A 19,412-nucleotide genomic window follows, 5' to 3' on the forward strand; every position below is an offset into this window, starting at 1 on the left:
GGAAGCTAACATATCAAGCTAACGATATCTTAAACAGTTTATTTAGCTGCTGGAGCAGATTAAAATGATGCCTCACACTTAGATCGTCACTGGTTTCGTCTTCACCCGTCACATTTAGTAAAGTGAAGCCAAACTTTAGAGCGCGTTCGTGTTCTTCTAGTCGGAAATTCGGAGTTCCGAGGAGAAAGTGAACGCACCGTTAGCGAAACTGAAGCTAATATATCAAGCTAATTATATTTACCTACCGGAGCAGATTAAGATGAGGATGTCTCACTTAGATCGTTGTCGCTGGTTTCATCATCACCCAGTTACCCATCACATTTAGTGAAGTGGACCCAAGCTTTAGCGTGCGTTCTTTCTACCATGCTGCTCTGTTTACAACTGGCTCACAGCAAGCGACGACAAAACGCTCCTGCGCATGCTTAGCTGTCTTGGCAAGTTCTCGTTAGGATGGACGGGTACCGAAACGAGGCACCGTTTGAAATGACGTGAATCGGTGCTCGGTCGGTACTATGGAATTCGGTCGGTACATTAAAAAGTACCAAATTCGGTACCCATCCCTACTGGACGGTCCTGTCGCTTCAGATGCATCTCTAATCTGCAGGTAAAGTCGGCTACAAAGTTGTAGTCAAAGTAGCTGAGGGGGGTCAGAAATGTCGCCAGATTAGTTGCTAGGCGCTTTTTTGAAGAAAAAAAAAGTCGTTAAGGGGATCTGAAAAGTCGTTAGAAATGGCGACAAAGTTGCTAAGTTGGCAACACTGCAAACATCATCTTGGGGTTTTTCCCCTTCTACAGAAAACAAAATCTTTCAGACTTTCTAAAAACATTTTTTCTTCTTGATATTTTGATTAAAATGAGCCAGATGCCATTTTAACCATTTGAGAGCAAAGGCGGGCACAATATATGGTAAAATATTACCGTTGGCACTATTGAAATGTCATTTTATCTAAAATCCGAGTTTTCATAAGCCTGAATTTATATCCGGAAATGAAACGGTCTGCATCAGTTAAGCTCCGCCCACGCCCGCTCCGACAAAACACACCTAGAACAGCATCTTGGGCAAGCCTGCTGTTGTGCTGGCCTTGGTGGTCCAGCGGTCCTTTCATCTTGTTTTGCCGTGTCTGGACACCGGTTCGACTCCCAGCGTCAGCAGTAATTTATGAAGCCAGCTGAAGCTAATTTCATTTTCTTATATTTTAGTTTTATTATTTTTGCTAAATATTTTGTGTCTAACTCATTCACTGCCAATGACGACTTAAGTAGTCATTTGCATGTTTTTACTGTGTGGCCGTCGGACGAGCCCCCGCACCGTGAGAACAAACATCTCAGCTTTGAAGCCGGTCTTCATCCGCATACGTCACACGATCAGGAAGCAGAAAATCCATGTGTTAGATCGTTTTGGGCCGTTCCTGTAAAAAAAAAAAAAAGTGGGGCGCGAAGATTATGAAAGAACGGATAACGCTCGAAACACGCGGATTCTTCCTGATGTAAGAGGTGAGTCTCCTCTTTGTTTTGGTTGTTTTGGCGTTGACATCATCCTAGCGCGCAACGTTCTGTGACTCTTAAAAAAACCGTGACAACGGCGAGAATTGCTGGCAGCGAAGGGCTTTAGCGATCAGGAAATGGCTGGCAGCGAATGAGTTAAAGAGCAAGTCACCCCCTACCAGAGTATTACTCCACTCCCGCTTCCTGTTTGACAAATGCAACAAATACTGTTGCATAGCAGACCGAGAGGGCGGGGCCACAAACAAATACACACACAGGCTCACAACGGCATTGTGACATCATATGGTACCGGCTAACATTCTAGGGTACCTCTTAGCCAATAGCGATTGCAGATTTTAAATTCAAATGCAGAGTTTTTACCTGAAAACAGCACAACACTGAGTTTTAGGCAGAAAATTTAAATTTGAACAAAAATGCACTAAAGTGCAAAATTATTGACTTCACGTGTCTGCAGCAAGATTAGACACACATTTATATAGTCTATCAGAAAAAAAAGTTGATTTGGGGGTGACTTGGTCTTTTCAGATCTTTGATTTTGGTCGTTTCTAAGCAGCATTTTAGTTGATTCACTCAGCTCACCTCACCACACTGGCTGTAAAAATAAAACATATTAGTCCTAATATTTACCATAATTCTGGCAGGTTTAGCTAAAAAGAAGAAATGTCGGTGCTGAGATTGGGAGTCAAACCGGTGCAGAACAGCATTCCAGTCAGTTACTCCAACCACTAGACTACCAAGTCTGTTACAAGTCAATAGTTGCCTAACACACATGTCCTGAGATGGCCATGAAGCGAGTCTTTGTGGACAGGCATCGTGATTTTTAACGGCGGAGTTTTGTCCCAAATGCAGAAGTAATTAGTCAGAATATCCACTCTGGTACGGGTGAAGGTTTAAAGCAGTCATCTGTGACACGAAGCTCCTATTCAACAGGAAATCAGCCGATCTATGCTCACAACTAGGAAAAAGTGGGCGTTAGAGACCTACTTCCAGGGGAGTTGGGTTCCAGGTCCGAGACCAATTTCATGGAGAGAAGAAATGCCCGATGATGCAATTGGGCTACGTTGTCCTGCAAGTAGTCCTGAAATGTAATTCTAAAAACCGAGGCAGGAAATGCATGAAGGTGGTGAAATTTATCAGCTGTTAAAACCAGATTTGGTGCATCGCTATCCTCCTGGACAGGTCAAGTTGGGATGTTTAAAATGTTCATTTACATTTTGAATGTTTAGAAGAGGTCTTTCACTGTAAAACCTTGTTTTAATGATTATTTCTGATTCCAACGGGTCACTCTGAGTGTTTCATGCAGGCTAAACATAAAGTAGTCTTCTACACCCATCTCCTGCATTAGCTTCTGGTAGAAAACAGCCGGTGAAACTCTAGGATTAGAAAAGCCTGACCAACATTCATTCCTACTACAGACCATTGCAAATGAACTAAAAATGAGTGAAGCACATCTTTCACCATCAAACATGTCCGACTGCATCTGTGGTAAAATGGTTTGTGGCAAAAAAAAAAAAAAAGCTACTATTGCCCAACATGCACAAGTATTCCTGCCAGGTGGCGCAGTAAACCTCTGAGTTATGCAACTGCACCTGCTGGGAAAACTCCTCTTCACACCCAACCTTTAATTAAGAGTCATTAAAATAAACCATTGAACCTCGTTTACCTCTCATACCTTCTCTCGCGTTTCATTTGAACTCACTACAGATACGACAAACGGCCAATTTTAAGTCTTTTCTCCAAGTAAAGAAAATAATGTTTTATATTTGCTTTGCAGGATATAACAAATAAATAAAAAAAACGTGAAGTCAGCATGTAAACATCGAGTTTCAACTTGTGCAATAAGTGTTAACTTCCACTTTTAGCTGCAGGATTATGCTCATTCATCCATATTTAACCCAAATGCAGCTTTTATCCTGCAGGTAGCATTTGGTTCAGGTCACAGGAAATTAAAAACACAACTAAAAATTTGATTATTTGGGCCAACTTGTGTGAAAGCTTCAGAACAAACAGTCTTGCAGACGCCACAAGAGGAACAGCGAGATGCAAGAGACTTCCTAACAACCGGTGGGCGTTGTCTTGTTAGAATGGACTCTGTAGGATCTTAAAGGGTTGACGTTAAGTTTTGTGTGTTTAATCACTAAAATCTCGATCCATAGAACACGGACCCTTTAAAGTCATATAACAACTTACAGTCAGATCGAACAGGAATCAATAAAACTTCAGGAAGTCATGTTGCACACAGTGCTGCAAACTAAACAGACCTGGGAAGCTGAACTGGTGAGCAAAAGATCATTCAAAGCAGCATCTCCTGTACAAACGAGGTGACCGTTAGAAACTGCATAACTACTATCTCTGGCTACGGCCAGCTAGAACTGTGTGGGTCTTCTGATCAAGTGTCGGTGAAAGAGCTGCTGTAGCTTCCAGTCAGACAGGCCTGCAGCAAGTCGATGCCGGATGCCTCACCCGGAATAATTGAGGTTATGTGGTATAATGCTTAAATCTGGCACCTGTGGAGTCGGCTGGGTTTGTAAATAGACGGAAGGTCTCCGAGAAGCTGTTCATGTCAGATCACAGAGGTGAAACATCACGGAACTGGTTTTCTGTTTTAGTTCAACCCAGAAAAACCACAAACCCCATCATTTCAGATGATATTTGCAATCTGAACAGGAAGTTTCCGATGCCAGGAATGACTTCCCATTCTTCGGACGTTGACATGCAATCATGCAAAAACAAAAATGTCAAGCAGCAACTGGTTTGTGTGCAACAGCCTGCTTGTTTTAGTCAGTAATGTCAACATCCTGCCCAAGGTTGATGTGACAACATGCATCTCCAGGCGGCAGGAGCCGACTTGCACGCCAGGTCAAATCACCCACGTGAGGAATGCCACCAGGTCACTCATCATGAGCAGATCAGTCCAGAAAGTAGCGGTCTAGGTCACCTCAAACGTGCCCCGACTCTAGTAACTTTCATGTATTCATCAGCCTTTGAATTAATGTTTCATCTGCTGCACCTTCTGTACTGTAACTGCTCAGCCTTTACCCGGTTACTGATTCTTACATCTGAATTTGTGTCTTAATTGTGCTGCGACGTTGACTTGAGAGTTCGTGCTAGAGCTGTAGCGAAGCGTCGACGGCTCGATTCTAAAAATTAGTCGACGTCAGATCCGGTAGTCGACGCACCGCGCCCACTTGTTGCATCCTCAGGAGTTTGTAAATAGGAGGAATCTGCCTGTTTTTCCTCTAGCTCGCCCTCTTCTCCACCTTCACTATCATCTCCGCCAAATACCGAAGACCCGGAACAACGTCCGTCCACTACTAGATTCCTTTCCTGTTTTGCCCGCCTTCGTCTCCTAGCAACGGACAACAACTTCCGGGGTCAGATGTGCTGCTTCGTCTCTACCGCAGATGTAGAAAATCACCGGGAGCGTTTCTCCCTTCATAAATGAGCTTCTTTCAGACACTGGGAGAGCTGTTTTGGTGGTAGCAGTCTTTCCCCCGTGCTGGTCTGTTTGCTGCTGGGTGATTTTGGTTTATTTAAACTTGGTAACTTGAACTTAACGTTGGTAAAGCTACTGTTAGCATCTTCGCTAACAGCTTCTTGCGTTTGGATAAGCTGTTACGTTTTGGTTTAGAGTTCATCTTTTTTGTGGTGCAGATCTCCCTTTTATTACATTTAGAGTGTCGTGGGTTTTCGGTTTAGTTTAAAATATCATCTTGAGTTTGGTTTAACCGCCCAGTTTAGAGTTTGGACCTTTGGAGATCCTTATTTTGGTCCAGAACCCAGTAGTCTTTGCCCAGTGGGACATCCCTAGTTATTTGTACTTTTGTTTTAATTCCCCTCAGGCAGAATTAGTTTATTATTCCCAACCTGTGGATGGAAAGATTTATGCTTTTTTGTAGTTGTAAATAAACCTGATCATCATTTTAACTTTTAAATCCAGTTGTTGTCCCTTCCTTTTTGCACACGAGCCAAACTCCCCAGGAAGAGTTGTAACACCACTCGCCTCATGCACATAAGTGACCAAAACAAAGCAGCATGGAGACACTCCGTCTCCAACCACCTCTCAGGCAGCAGCCTGCACTCCCAAGTTCTACACGTCACCAGAACATAACCAACCAACACAATAAAAGCAGTGTTATACAAAATGGAAGGCCTGTAGTGTTTATTCTCTTACAGTAATAATTTATCAATTTTTTGGAAGATTTTTAGATTTTCTTGTTTTTATTAATTGTGCAATAATAATCATTAGATTAATCGTCTAAATAGTCATTAGAATAGTCGACTAATCGATAAAATAATCGTCAGAATAATCATTTAAAAAATAATTGTTTACCCCCAGCCCTAGTTCGTGCTATACCCGATAACGGATGCACACTCCGACAGTGCTACACGAACAAAGCTGCCTTGCTTTGGGTCCATCAATAGTGACATTTAAGCAAGTCTCTGGTTAGAGATCATGAGTTTGAAGGCCAAGGCCGATCTCTACCGATTCCAATATTTCTCCAAGAACTTAAATTCAAATTGCAGATGAACTTGAAAGTGAAGCTGACCATAAAACCTCCACACGGAAGACCTGTTGTTGCTGGAACATCCCTGATCCCTTTACTTTAACTGTTGCTTGGCAACAGTGTATTTATACACCAACCAGAACCAGATTTATAAAGTTTACAGCTATAATTCAAGTAGCTTTAAGTCCAGATTATATTTTTATTGTCTTCATGGTGCAAAGAAGTCAGCCTGTTGCTCATCTCAGACATCTTAAACTTCCGGATGGAATTCCACATTTATCGTTTCTGGATCTTGGATCAGCGCCAATAAATCCTCTTCCAGTCGAACAGTGACTTGTGGAAGTAGTAACGATCAAACATGAATTAAATAAGGGCGTTTCAACAGAGTCAGCTGTGGCTGAAAGCAGAGGCCGACGTGCTGATGAAGGGCAGCGGATCTCGTGGTTGTCGTTAGGCACACATCAGCCCAGCATCATGATCACGAACCACCCGCTGTCCATTAGCGCAGCGGGCGGTCATCTCACCCACACGGGCCAGAGTGGCTTTCACAGCCTGTAATCTGATTACTGCGAAACCTGGAGGGGGAAATTAAAATAATCCAATCCGTGTCACTTCTTGAAAAGAGCCTCACGTGCTGCAAAAAGGCCCATTTAAGAGGTTCAAAGTGGAGGATTTAGCAGATATTCTATGTTCAACTGAAGCCGGGGACGCACATCTGTGACCGCTGGATTACGTGACGTGTTTTTACGACCAACAAAGTCTAGCTCGGTCTACATATTTGCGTATTTCCTTCCAAAGCGTGGCGCTTCGGCCACCCCTTCCTCTTCTCACGCATCCCCTTCCCGAGCAGCCGCCCGCCGGGCTTTGAAACCCGGCTGCGAGAGCTCCAGCTGAAGGGCCCGCGCGGCTCTTAGAGGCGAGATAAAAGGCAAGTACGTACCGGAAAGATCGACGTGTTCTCCGGGCTGAGGTTGGGAGTGTGGGGGAGCTCTCCGCGGAGGGGCGGCGTGCACCTCTACAGGCGACCGGAGGAGTGGAGCCTCTCAACAGGAAGCGGGCTGTCTAAATAATCCACCGTGACGTCAGCAGGCAGCGTTCTCCACCAAAGATAGACACGGAGAGAAGAGGTCTCACTCTGTCGTTTGTTACTCACGTTCTTACACTCAACTTCCGGTCAAGGATTTTAGCCCCAAACAAGAAACATGAACGACTGAGCCTCCTGTGCAGAAAGTATAATATACGATCTTAGAGGGGAAATACTAGCCTAGTGAACTAGACTTCTTGCTTTGCAAAGTAAATTATATATTAATTTATTCCGGCTTGCCAGGCTAGATCTTTCCATCAAAACATCCGTTTTTCACTTTCTCATTTATTCCGATCCCCATTAGCTGTAACTTGTACAGCTACTCTTCCTGGTTGATTTAATTCAATACAAATTTTTACTTGTATAATAATGCTCATAGAATGTACACCACCTTATGGAGGTTTTGTTGTTATCCTACTTTTAATGCAGCAGCAACACCCCTGGTCCCCGTGGGAGAGTCTAACCTGAGGCTGTGCTGTTTTACAGTTTTAAGACACTAGCCTGTTGCTCTTTCTGCAAAATATCCACAAAGCTACTGGGATTTATAATCCATCCATTCTCTTCCGCCTATCCGTGGTTGGGTCGCGGAAGCAGCAACAGCCTAAGTCGAAACGCCTGGGCTTCCTTCTCCCCAGCCACTTGGGCCAGCTCCTCCGGGGGAATCCTAAGGCGTTCCCTGGCCAGGTGAGAGACATAGTCCCTCCAGGCTGTCTTGGGTCTTCTTTTAGGTCTTCTCCTGGATGGACGTGGTCGGAAAACCTCACCAGGGAGGCATCCTAACAAGATGCCCAAGCCGTCTCAACTGGCACCTCTTGATGTGGAGGAACAGCGTGTCATTGGCTGCCAGTCAACTTCAGGGTTCGTTTCACGATCCTGGTTCTGGTCTATAGGGCCTTACATGGACAAACACCATCTTACATTGGTGATATTCTTAGTCCCTACACCCCCAGCAGGTCCCTGAGGTCCAGTGACCAAAGCCTACTGGTTGTGCAGCACCAGGCTAAAGGTCAAAGGTGACAGATCATTTGCTGCTGTGGCCCCCAGACTCTGGAACTCTCTCCCCCTGAGCCTGAGATCAGTGGACTCAGTGGTCTCCTTTAAAAAACAGCTGAAACTCACCTGTTCAAGCTGGTTTTGGTGGGATCTTCATCACACTCTCCTTGTTCTGCTCTCCCCACCTATTCCAGGATCCACTGATTTCTCTCTTTCCTAGTCACTCTCTCTCTCTTTCTTTACATTTTTTATCACAATTGTCAATTTTTTGCTCATTTTAAATACATTTTTAATCATTTTCTAAATTAAAAAAAAATATTTTTTACATATTTTGTTTTCGTGAAACACCTCGTGATTTTTATCTTGAGAGGCGCTATAGAAAGGATCTTTTCTTCTTCTTCTTCTTCTTCTTCTTCTTCTTCTTCTACTACTACTACTATGAGCTCCTCCCGGATGACCGAGCTTCTCACCCTATCGCTAAGGGAGAGCCCTTTGGCCGCTTGTATTTGTGATCTCGTTCCTTCAGTCACTGGTTTTTAAACCGTGCCTTAGAAATAAACTGAATTAGATTGGAAAATATAAATCTGTGTGTGTGTGTGTGTGTGTGTGTGTGTGTGTGTGTGTGTGTGTGTGTGTGTGTGTGTGTGTGTGTGTGTGTGTGTGTGTGTGTGTGTGTGTGTGTGTGTGTATAAAGAGATCAGCATCAGATCATGTGCTTTATAGAATTGGACTGAATATTTGTGGTTGTGCTCCTACAAAAAAAAGATGAATGTCTGCCCTCTAGTGTTCAATGCTCTGATTAGCAAATACAATAAGAACTGGTTATTTAATAAAACCCATCTTTCCACAAAGAAATAAAACTTTCCAGTAAAAATTAAATTCGGGTCCCTTCATTTATTCGTTTTTCAGCACACTCTTGCAGCAAAGCATAAATAATACAACCAGTGCAAACGCTGCCTTAAAGAGACATTTGGTCCATTAAAACTGCTGATCTTCATGTTGACTGGTCCTTAGTTTGAATTCAGCACCATCATCACCAGTTTGGATCCGGTCTGAACAACTTCTCTGGTTCTACCCTCCGCACACGGAGCCACGGCTGTAAAAGAGAAACAGAAGTTTTAGGACAGCGTTTATGTTGGATTCGTGCTGCGTTCATGCTCACCGGTGAGGTTTGCACTCAAGGTTGTCCGCGCACGGGCAGTGATCGCGGGGACCCTCCTGATCCCAGGCCAGCATGTCCATGAGCAGGTTAGGGTGGCTCAGACAGGCCTCCCCTCTCGCAGGTTTGGGGTTACAGACTGGAAACAAAAACTCTGGTGGAAGCAGCAGAGAAGTGAGTCATAGCCTGGCGTTGTTTACGCCAACTCTTGGTGTTTAATCTCAGTTAAACGTCTTTAAGACTCTGACCTCGCTGGAAGGCGCAGCAGAGATCCGGCCTGCAGTCGCTCTGACCCTGACAGATAGTCCCTTCTGCTCCTTTGGTGGCGTTCACACTACACTGACCCCAAACGCACATCTGATGTGAGCAGCACTCCTCGTCCTTCGTGCAGGGCTGAGCGGAGAAACACAGATATGCAAACATGCATGTGAAGCACGCGCTGCTGCATGTCCATTAATCTCTTTCCTGCAGGTGGCTGACCCCTAAGCTAACAAAAATATACGTTTTGGCCCCCTGACTTCTAATGTGATTATTTACCTATGACCAGGTTCCTGTGAGCCTGTTTTACGTAAAAACGATGAAAAGTTCCCGTTAATGTGCAGCGCTGAAAGAGGATGTGGCTGTTTAATCAAAACGTTGACTCAGATGGTTTACTGCAGGAGGGGAGTGTGTAACGATAATGTTAAGATGTTCAAACATTTTTAAAAATAAAGTTTTAATCACGGTTTATAAAACCACATAGTCGTCATCCGTTTGAGCTGAAAGGATTATAAATATTCTAAACAGATTATCCTTTTATGTTTTGTGGTTTCTAAGTGGTTAGAGCTGTTGCCTTGCAGCAAGAAGGTCCTCGGTTCGCTTCCCGGACTGAGATCTTTCTGCATGGAGTTTGCATGTTCTCCCTGTGCATGTGTGGGTTCTCTCCAGGTACTCCGGCTTCCTCCCACAGTCCAAACACATGACTGTTAGGTTAATTGGTCTGTCTAAATTGTCCTTAGGTGTGAGTGTGTGTGCATGATTGTTTGTCCTGTGTGTCTCTGTGTTGCGCTGTGATGGACCGGCTCTTTGTCCAGGGTGTACCCCGCCTGATTGCCTGTTGACCGCTGGAGGTAGCCCCCCCCCCCCCCCCCCCCCCCCCCCGTGACCCTACGTGGACAAGCGGGTTCAAAAAATGGATGGGTGGATGGGTTTCTAAGTAAGTGGTGTGAAGGGTTCGGAGCGTTTGCCTGGATTTTGGATTCTTGGGTGTTCTGTTTCTTCCTCAGCTTTACTTCTTGTTTTATTTTGACTGAGATTTCTTCATAAACTCTAGATTTGCTTCATCATTTTTCACACATTTCCCCGTTGAGTTAATCTGCCTCAGAGTTTATAAACGACTCATTTTTCTTCTAATTCTTGACATTTTATTACAACTCATAGCTGATTTAGAGGTGGGGCGATGGTGGCAGATGGTACCCAACCCATAAACTGCTGCAGGTGTTGTGTCCTTGTGGTGGTCGGAGAGACCGGTGGTGCTGGCGCTCAGCAACCGCTCTTTGTCAGTGCACCCTGGGGCAGCTGCATGTGGCTACGTTGTAGCTCAGCACCAGAGGCGGTTTTACCATTAGGCATAGGTCGGCGGCCGCCTGGGCCCCCCTTATATTGGGGGGCCTCCTAGACCTGACTGCTGGCACCCCTCTGTTAATGCCACAATGGACTAGTCCTTTAAGATGCCGATGCACAAACAGGAAGTGATTGGTAGTCATAAAACTCCAATCCAGTTGGTGGCGGTAATGCACCAAACTGTTGTTTGCCAAGTGCCATAAGACCACAAATAAGAAGAAGAGAAAGCAGAAAAAAAGAAGAGAGGCGGGTGCATGCGTGACAAACTCGAAGCGGCAGTCAAAACATTCAGCATGAAATGGAGTTATCCTAGTGGCTCCAGTAAGAGAAAGAAGCACCTCGCTTTAAAAAAGCTTTTATCTTCACTTCCGAAAGTGACGTCATTTTTCTATGTAAACCTCAAAAGGAAGCAGAAAAGGAAAGACAATGGAAAATGTTTAAAGGGAGGAAAACATTGACCAAAATGGAAAATAGAAAAAATAAAACAATAAAGGCAAAAGCACCGGAGCACTGACAGGAAGAAGAAAGCAGAGCAAATATTGAAAGCACTCAAAAGGAGAGAAAGACAGGAAAAAAGAGAAGGACTAATAAAAAGTGAAAATAACTCATGTCAGAAGAGGGGAGAGTTTCACAAATCCAGTTAAAGATAAGATTGTCGAAAATGTAGTGTAAGGGGGCCCCATGTCTGTGTTCGCCTTGGGCCCCCAAATTGCTAAATCTGCCACTGCTCATCACCACCTCCAGTGTGTGTGTGTGTGTGTGTGTGTGCGCGCGCGTGTGTGCGTGTGTGTGGTTCGGGTGATAACATCGGCTGGCTGAACCCTCACCATATCTGTTGGTATGCAGGGGAGGCACTTGGAGCTCTCTATCTCATACAGGCAGTACTTCAGGTCTCCACAGTCCTCGTCCACCATGCATTCCTGTGGTTGGACAGACAACGGTTTAAACAAGCCAACAGACTGAAATACAAAACCGATAATTAACAAAGTGGGTTGCTTTTGGTCACATCTTAAATTTAATGTCAAATTTATGAGTAAAAGAAAGAAACAAGCACATGAATGTAAAACATCTTCAGCTAAACGTGACTTTTCAGAGTAAAGTGCTGAGGAGTTCTGGAGCTGTGGCTCTGCCAGCCGGCTTGTTTCCATAGCAACTGTAATGATGGACAGCTGCAATGACCTCTGTGCCTCTTGACTCTGCTTTCCAATCCTGGTATTCCATAAAGGGAATAATTAAATAACAAGGCTGTTTTGTTGATATTTTTCAGACAAAATGGGGTCGCTGTGCTCTGTCCAGGAAGAGTCAGGGCTAAAGACAAAGGAGACTAAATTTTACATCTGGGACATAATTAGAGCTGAAACTTGATTATATCTGAGTCACATTTGGACTCAATTACTGTTTATTTATGATATGGAAATGTGCTGGAATATTTCTCTCGAAGCTTTGCTGTCCTTCACAAGAAGTTCCAGATGATCCCAGAGGCTGTGAGGTCCCAGAAAATACAAACATCTGTAGGAACAAGTTTCTAAAAAACTGTCATTTAAATTTTTATTTATTTAAACAAGTTATTTTAATTAGACTAAACATGAGGTTTGTCTGATTCAAATAAAAAGAAATGAAGCACAAATAATAAAATGTTCAGAGGCAACCTGTGACAAGAAGAACTGTGAGAAAATGGTCACAGGACGTTGAAGAAGCCCTGCAGGGTTGTTTTGAGACCACAGATTGGATGACTCTCTGCCAAGGATATGAAGAGGACATCAATGCCATGACTGGATGTGTCACTGACTATATAAACTTCTGTGTGGACAACATCATACCCACCAGAACAGTGAGATGCTTCGCTAATAACAAACCCTGGATCACCAGTGAACTGAAGAATCTGCTAAATGAGAAAAAAAGAGCCTTCAAGGAGGGAGACAGGGAATTATTGAGGAGTATACAGAAGTAACTGAAGATCAAGATCAGAGACAGCAAGGAGGCATACAGGAAGAAGCTGGAGAACAAACTACAGAGGAACAATATCAGAGATGTCTGGTCAGGGATGAAGAAGATCACAGGCTTCAAGCAGAGGAAGGATTGCACAGATGGCAGCCTGGACACAGCCAATGAACTGAACAAGTTCTTCAATAGGTTCAGTTCAAGAACAAACCCAGCATTCTCCTTGCCTGTCCCCAGCCAATCAGACATCCCATCCTCCTCTGATCCAACATTTTCCTGTCACACGCCAGCTCTTTTGTCCTCTAACGCAGTCATGGACTCTTCTGGTTCTATAAATCTGTCTTCAGCCAAGTCAGTAGATGCTGCTGCCCCATTTACCTCACCCTCCCACCTATCTGTCTCTAGATGTCAGGTGAAGAGGCAGCTGGAGAGACTGAACAGGAACAAGGCTGCAGGTCCAGATGGTGTCAGCCCCAGAGTACTGAAGGCCTGTGCAGAGCAGCTCTGTGGGATTCTGCAGCACCTCTTCAACCTCAACCTGGCCCAGAAGAAGATTCCTGTGGAAGACATCCTGCCTTGTTCCAGTTCCAAAGAAAACTCGCCCATCAGTCAATGACGACTACAGACCGGTTGCCCTGACATCCCACATCATGAAGGTCCTGGATAGACTCATGTTGGTCCACCTGAATAAGCAAACTAGGACATATCAGGACCCGCTGCAGTTTGCTTAACGCCATGGAGTTGGAGTTGAAGATGCCATGATCCAGCTGCTTCAACCAATCCACTGTCATCTGGACAAAGCAGGCAGCACTGTGAGGGTCATGTTCTTTGATTTCTCCAGTGCATTTAACACAATCCAACCTGATGTACTTTGCCAGAAACTCCAGAAGACACAGGTGGGGGCCTCAACTATCGCCTAGATTAAAGACTACCTGACAAACAGACCACAGTTTGTGAGGCTGAAGAACTGCACATCAAACCAGGCGATCAGTAACATTGGAGCACCACAGGGGACTGTACTCTCACCATTCCTTTTCACCCTGTACACCTCAGACTTCCAGTACAAATCAGAGACTGGTCATCTACAGAAATACTCAGATGACTCTGCAGTTGTCGGGTGTATCAGAGATGGACAGGAAGCTGAGTACAGAGAGCTGGTGGAGCGCTTTGTGGCATGGTGTGGAAACAATCATCTGACCTTGAACGTGAACAAAACAAAGGAGATGATTTTAGACTTCAGAAGAAACAGGGTGGAGTCAAACACTGTTTCCATCATGGGAGAAGAAGTGGAGGTGGTTGAGGAATACAAATACCTTGGAGTTCACCTGGACAACAGACTGGACTGGAGAAAGAACAGCGAAGCCGTTTACAAGAAGGGACACCGCAGACTGCACTTCTTGAGGACGCTTAGGTCCTTCAGTGTCTGTAGCAAGATGCTGCAGATCTTCTACAAGTCTGTTGATGAGAGTGTAATCTCTTCAGCCATCGTCTGTTGGGGTAGCAGCATCAGAAGCAGGGGCCTGAAAAGGCTCAACAGCCTAATAAAAAAGGCTGGTTCTGTTCTGGGGACGACTGTGGAACCACTGGAGGAGATGAACAAAGAAGGATTCTCCAGAGAATCAAGAAAATGATGGACAACCCTGAGCATTCTCTTCACAAGACTGTCCGACAGCGGAAGAGTGTCTTCAGTCAGAGGCTTCTTCAGTTTGGCTGCAACACTGACCGCTACTGGCGATCCTTTCTGCCAACAGCCATTGTAATATACAACAACTCTTTGATGACTTGATTATTATTATTATTATTATTCTGAGCTACTACAGCGCGTCCCGAGAGCAGTGGAGGACATTGACTCCGAGTGGGCCACCTTGTTCCACTCTGCGATTGTTGAGGCGGCTGTTGCATTTGGAGAAGGCTTCTGACCGTGTCCCCAGGGGCACCCTGTGGGGGACGCTCCAGGAGTATGGGGTGGGTGGCTTTCTGTTAAGGGCCATTCAGTCCCTTTACCAGAGGAGCGTGAGTTTGGTCCGCATAGCCGGTAGTAAGTCGGACCTGTTCCAGATGAGGGTTGGACTCCACCAGGGCTGCCCTTTGTCACCGGTTCTGTTCATAACCTTTATGGACAGAATTTCTAGGCGCAGCCGTGGTGTGGTGTGTGTCGAGTTTGGTGGCAGGAGAATCTCGTCTCTGCTTTTTGCGGATGATGTGGTCCTCCTAGCTTCATCCAGCTCTGACCTTCAGCTCTTGCTGGGTAGGTTCGCGGCCGAGTGTGAAGCGGCTGGGATGAGGATCAGCACCTCCAAATCTGAGACCATGGTTCTCGACCGGAAAAGGGTGGCTTGCCAACTCCGGGTCGGGGAGAGGTCCTACCCCAAGTGGAGGAGTTTAAGTATCTCGGGGTCTTGTTCACGAGTGAGGGTAGGAGGGATCGGGAGATCGACAGGCGGATTGGTTCGGCGTCTGCAGTGATGCGGACGCTGAGCCGATCTGTCGTGGTGAAGAGGGAGCTGAGCCAGAAAGCCAGGCTCTCGATTTACCGGTCGATCTACATCCCAATCCTTACCTATGGTCATGACCTTTGGGTAATGACCGAAAGAATGAGATCACGAATACAAGCGGCCGAAAGGAGTTTCCTCCGTAGGGTGGCCGGGCTCAGCCTTAGAGATAGGGTGAGGAGCTCGGACATTCGGGAGGGACTCGGAGTAGAACCGCTGCTCCTCCGGATCGAAAGGAGTCAGTTGAGATGGTTTGGGCATCTGGTCAGGATGCCTCCTGGACGCCTCCCTGGGGAGGTGTTTCGGGCATGTCCTGCTGGCAGGAGGCCCCCAGGTCGACCCAGGACACGTTGGAGAGGTTACATCTCCAATCTGGTCCGGGAACGCCTTGGGGTCCTGCCGGAGGAGCTGGTGGAGGTGGCCGGGGAGAGGACGGTCTGGAGCTCCCTAGTTGGGATGCTGCCCCCACGACCCGGACCCGGACCCGGATAAGCGGAGGAAGACGACGACGACGACGCTACTACAGCAATCAATTTCCCTCTGGGATTAGTAAAGTATTTTTGAATTGAATTGAATTGAATTGAAAAAGTTACACGAATAAATGTTTACATCTGGGTTTAGAGGTCCTCCAAACAAAAAACAGAAAATCTTAAATTAGATTCATGAAACCAAAAGTTTGATGAAGACTCTTGAGGCAAAAACTAAAAATACATTAAGCACCAGACCTCGAAAATGAAGGGCTAAAATAATCCTGAGAAGCATCAGAGTGGGAGTCTCTCTTTTAGACTCTGAACTTTCACATCCAGCCAGATGGGGGCAGCACAGAGCAGATAAGCTGTTTACAGGTTAATTCATGAATCCAGTTCTCATACAAAACCCATTAAACACATAGTTTATTCAAGTCTCATGGTTCATTTAATAAAATGTTCAGTGCGTCAATTTCCCATTTAAACTTCTGCCCTCTAACCAACGCCATGGCAACAAGATAAATGCTCATGCTGAATGCCATACCTTGTTTTTGTTGTTGTTGAGGCAAGCTGCAAAAATCACTAAAGGGTTTTAATCATGGGACAAAGCAAAGCAGGGCAACGGTAGGACTAAACAGGAAGATCTGACAAAGATTCCCCACGCAGCACCCCCTCTGGCTCAGGACCAGGTTGTGGAGACCTTTCAGCACTAGCACACGTGGACTCTGCTGCTCTGGAAACGAGGACTGGAATAGGAGCAGGACTGCAGAACTCCTCCTCACATAGGGGAGCACGGACCTGCGGCTTCTGATGAGAAACATCCCAGATACATCCATCCATCCGTCCGTCCGTCCATCCATCTATTTTCATCCGCTTATCCGGAGTCGGGTTGCGGGGGCAGCAGCCTAAGTCGAGAGGCCCAGACTTCCCTCTCCCCAGCCACTTGGGCCAGCTCCTTCGGGGAAATCCCAAGGCGTTCCCTGGCCAGGTGAGAGACATAGTCCCTCCACCGTGTCCTGGGTCTACCTTTAGGTCTCCTCCCAGCTGGACGTGCCCAGAAAACCTCACCAGGGAGGCGTCCAGGAGGCATCCTGACCAGATGCCCGAGCCACCTCAACTGACATCCCAGATCGTTTATCATTTTCCAGAGAGGCGGGCAGGTAAAATACAACAAGGACAGTTGTTTGTTTCAAAAATACCCCCAAAGCAACAAAGTTTGGGAGTTCAAATGTATTTACATCACATAACTTTTTATTTAATTGGACTTTAACAGCTCCAAATGTTGGTTTTTGATGTTTTGGTGGAGTTTTTAATATTTAAAGCCACAAATGAGTCATCGGATCACAGTCCTGGAGATCCATCCAGTGTGTGGTGTGTGTGTGTGTGTGTGTGTGTGTGTGTGTGTGTGTGTGTGTGTGTGTGTGTGTGTGTGTGTGTTACACTCTGATGAACTTTAATGATCTTGGTCAAACCAAAACTGAAGTTTATTTATCCTAATCTTTTTCTTTTTTGGTATTTTCATCAGATTTGAAGGTTTAAGTGAGGAGAAGTTGCTGCTCTGCAGAGCGAAAGGTGGGTGGAGCTTGGCCAGTCTGGCCTGAAGGCTTTTTTTTTTTTTTTACATCCTGGCATTTTTTTCCCAGCAGCTCTATTAACATAACCACAGTCTGAACAGCTGCCAGGAAAGCTGGAGATCAAAACCACTGCTGTGGAGGAAAACGGCCCAACATTCTCCATAAGCTGCCTCCTGTTGGCGAAAACCATAAAAGTAACCGTGGGTCTCTTTCCTGGATGAGCTCACTTAGTGGAAAAAAGGGCAGAGACGACCCCGCCTCCGTTAAACCAGGTCACCTCTTCCCACAGACTCTGGAAGTTCATTAGATTTTAAATAACTTCATTTGAAAGGAGGAAAACAACATTTTGAGCTTTTCTGAGTTTTAAGTCTGCTTTTTGAATCTTTTCCAGCTGCTAAAAAAATGAGCCTTAGACTGGAGAAGTTGTTAAAAGAAACCAGGATCCTTAAAGTTTGAACCGTTTACACATCAAAATGAAAGAGGGAAGCTCCCAGGTGTTTCTGAAAAGATCCTCTCAGGTTCTGTTTGGTCCTATTCCTCTATCAGAGTGCTTTACTCCATCCTGCTCCACCTGCATCACCTGTAATCGCTCATGTCCACATCCTGTTTGGTTTTGTTTATCTTTACCAGCTGTTTATCCACTTCTCATCTGGGTTTGGGATGGAAACATTTTGCTTCTATTTGCTTCTTCCCACGAGGCCAGCTCTACGGTGGGGCGAGAGGGGGCATTGCCCCCTCAGATATGCCAGTCTAGAACTGGCCCTGTCTTCCCACCTCATTGTTGATCTTTACTCACAGAATAAACAGGAAACACAAAAATCACCTGATTGACGCTGTTCCACTGGCCAGAGATCTCCGCGTGGACGTGTGACAGACGAGTCTCTCCTGTTCTGTTGTTGGTCTCCTGCACATAAAACCTAGTAACTCACGTGCTGAGCTGTGTGAGGAGCGTGTTTCTGATCTCTTCTGGAAGCCCACCTTTTCTGTTCTCTCCAGGACCCGAGTCGTTCCATCCCTAAACTTCATGGTCCCGTTGGGATGCAGATCCAGGGAAGATGGAGGGAATTTAGCATTCTCAGTGGTCATCTAAAGGACATGACATCATCTAATCTTAGTTGTTTTTTTTAAAGGGAAAGTGTGAATCATGAAAGGCCTGGATGGCTCATCATCTCTCTGGTGAAAAAAATCCAGCGGTTTACAGATTATAAACTGAGATTTATCAGAGCTGGGAATAAAGTCCCAGACAGTTAAAGTTTTCCAGGAAATCTTTTAGCTACATTCTCTATTTGCCCTCATCTCCAGACCTCCTTTCCCTGAATGAGTGAAGGTGACGCAGACCTGGTCCACCGCCTCGTCCAGAATGTGCTGCGTGTCCTCCATCAGCTCCTCCACCTCCCGGAACATCTCGTTCAGACTGACCGGGCCCCGCTGGATCATCATCGCCGCGCCCCGCAGCAGCAGCGGACCGCAGAGCCCCGACAGCAGCAGCAGCGTGATCCCCGACATCTTCCTCCCTCCCAGGCGCAGCCAACTGGAGCGGCTGTGACGCAGCGCCGCGACGCAGCTGGGTCCGTTTTATTTGGAAAGTCTGAGAAGTGTTTCTGGAGGTGGTGGGTGGGTTTAATGGTCCTGGAGGATTCAGATATCATCAGGGGGAGGAAGAGTTTAAGTGGAGGCAAAAATAAAAGGAAAATAAACTAAATGCATTTTTATTTGATAAACAAAGTGGTCATTTAAACTGTTTCACACAAACTTTTATTCAGTTTGATCCTTTTTATTTACTATAAAATAATAACTAGTCCATTAACCCCCCCACCCCATCATATACAGCAAACTGTAGAAAAGTGTGACACAGTTACAATGACAGCAGGTAAATGAGCCCTTTAGGATCTGATCCTTCTTTAAATGAGACATATTGTGACTTCTTTTCTTATCTAGTCGTTACAAAACGCGTTCATGAAGCTCTAAATCCCTCTCAAGTGATCTCAGTTATTGACAGTTTCAGGACCTTCCAGAATGAGTCGTTTCACAACTTTCTCACTTTAAAGGTGTAGAACACTGCAGTGGTCTCTAGTAGGAACGAATG

General features: G+C 45.5%; 2 protein-coding genes and 1 long non-coding RNA gene across 4 annotated transcripts in view; 1 reads left to right on the plus strand and 2 right to left on the minus strand.

Moving 5' to 3' along the window:
* Positions 1 to 7,087, minus strand: part of far1 (fatty acyl CoA reductase 1) — a 42,305-nt gene extending 35,218 nt beyond the window's left edge. For both annotated transcript variants that reach the window (XM_015965225.3, XM_015965224.3), the window contains exon 1: positions 6,955 to 7,087. The gene's annotated coding sequence lies outside the window, so the exon portion shown is untranslated. The remainder of the gene's footprint in view (positions 1 to 6,954) is intronic.
* LOC107389208 (uncharacterized) overlaps positions 1 to 18,717 on the plus strand; it is a 64,190-nt gene extending 45,473 nt beyond the window's left edge. Inside the window, exons 2-3 of the long non-coding RNA XR_001573408.3 lie at positions 17,278 to 17,324; positions 18,629 to 18,717. This is a non-coding gene — a long non-coding RNA (uncharacterized lncRNA). The remainder of the gene's footprint in view (positions 1 to 17,277; positions 17,325 to 18,628) is intronic.
* dkk3b (dickkopf WNT signaling pathway inhibitor 3b) lies at positions 8,966 to 18,919 on the minus strand. Its single transcript, XM_015965227.3, has 7 exons — positions 18,665 to 18,919; positions 18,305 to 18,412; positions 18,150 to 18,230; positions 11,680 to 11,772; positions 9,499 to 9,643; positions 9,254 to 9,404; positions 8,966 to 9,187 (listed from the first exon to the last, which is right to left on the minus strand). The coding sequence occupies exons 1-7, from the start codon at positions 18,830 to 18,832 to the stop codon at positions 9,163 to 9,165; spliced, it is 771 nt and encodes a 256-aa protein (XP_015820713.3). The 5' UTR covers positions 18,833 to 18,919; the 3' UTR covers positions 8,966 to 9,162.
* Between the last annotated feature and the right edge of the window lie 493 nt (positions 18,920 to 19,412).

This window comes from Nothobranchius furzeri, chromosome 4 (assembly GCF_043380555.1).
Source record: "Nothobranchius furzeri strain GRZ-AD chromosome 4, NfurGRZ-RIMD1, whole genome shotgun sequence".
Lineage (NCBI taxonomy): Eukaryota > Metazoa > Chordata > Actinopteri > Cyprinodontiformes > Nothobranchiidae > Nothobranchius > Nothobranchius furzeri.

What these genes read in the sequence shown, in the direction of transcription:
- dkk3b (XM_015965227.3), bottom strand. Translation starts at nt 18,832, where the DNA reads ATGTCGGGGATCACGCTGCTGCTGCTGTCGGGGCTCTGCGGTCCGCTG. An exon ending in TCCTGGAGAGAACAGAAAAG is followed by an intron (nt 18,231 to 18,304) that starts GTGGGCTTCCAG and finishes TTTTATGTGCAG; the next exon opens with GAGACCAACAACAGAACAGG. An exon ending in CTTGAGTGCAAACCTCACCG is followed by an intron (nt 9,188 to 9,253) that starts GTGAGCATGAAC and finishes TCTCTTTTACAG; the next exon opens with CCGTGGCTCCGTGTGCGGAG.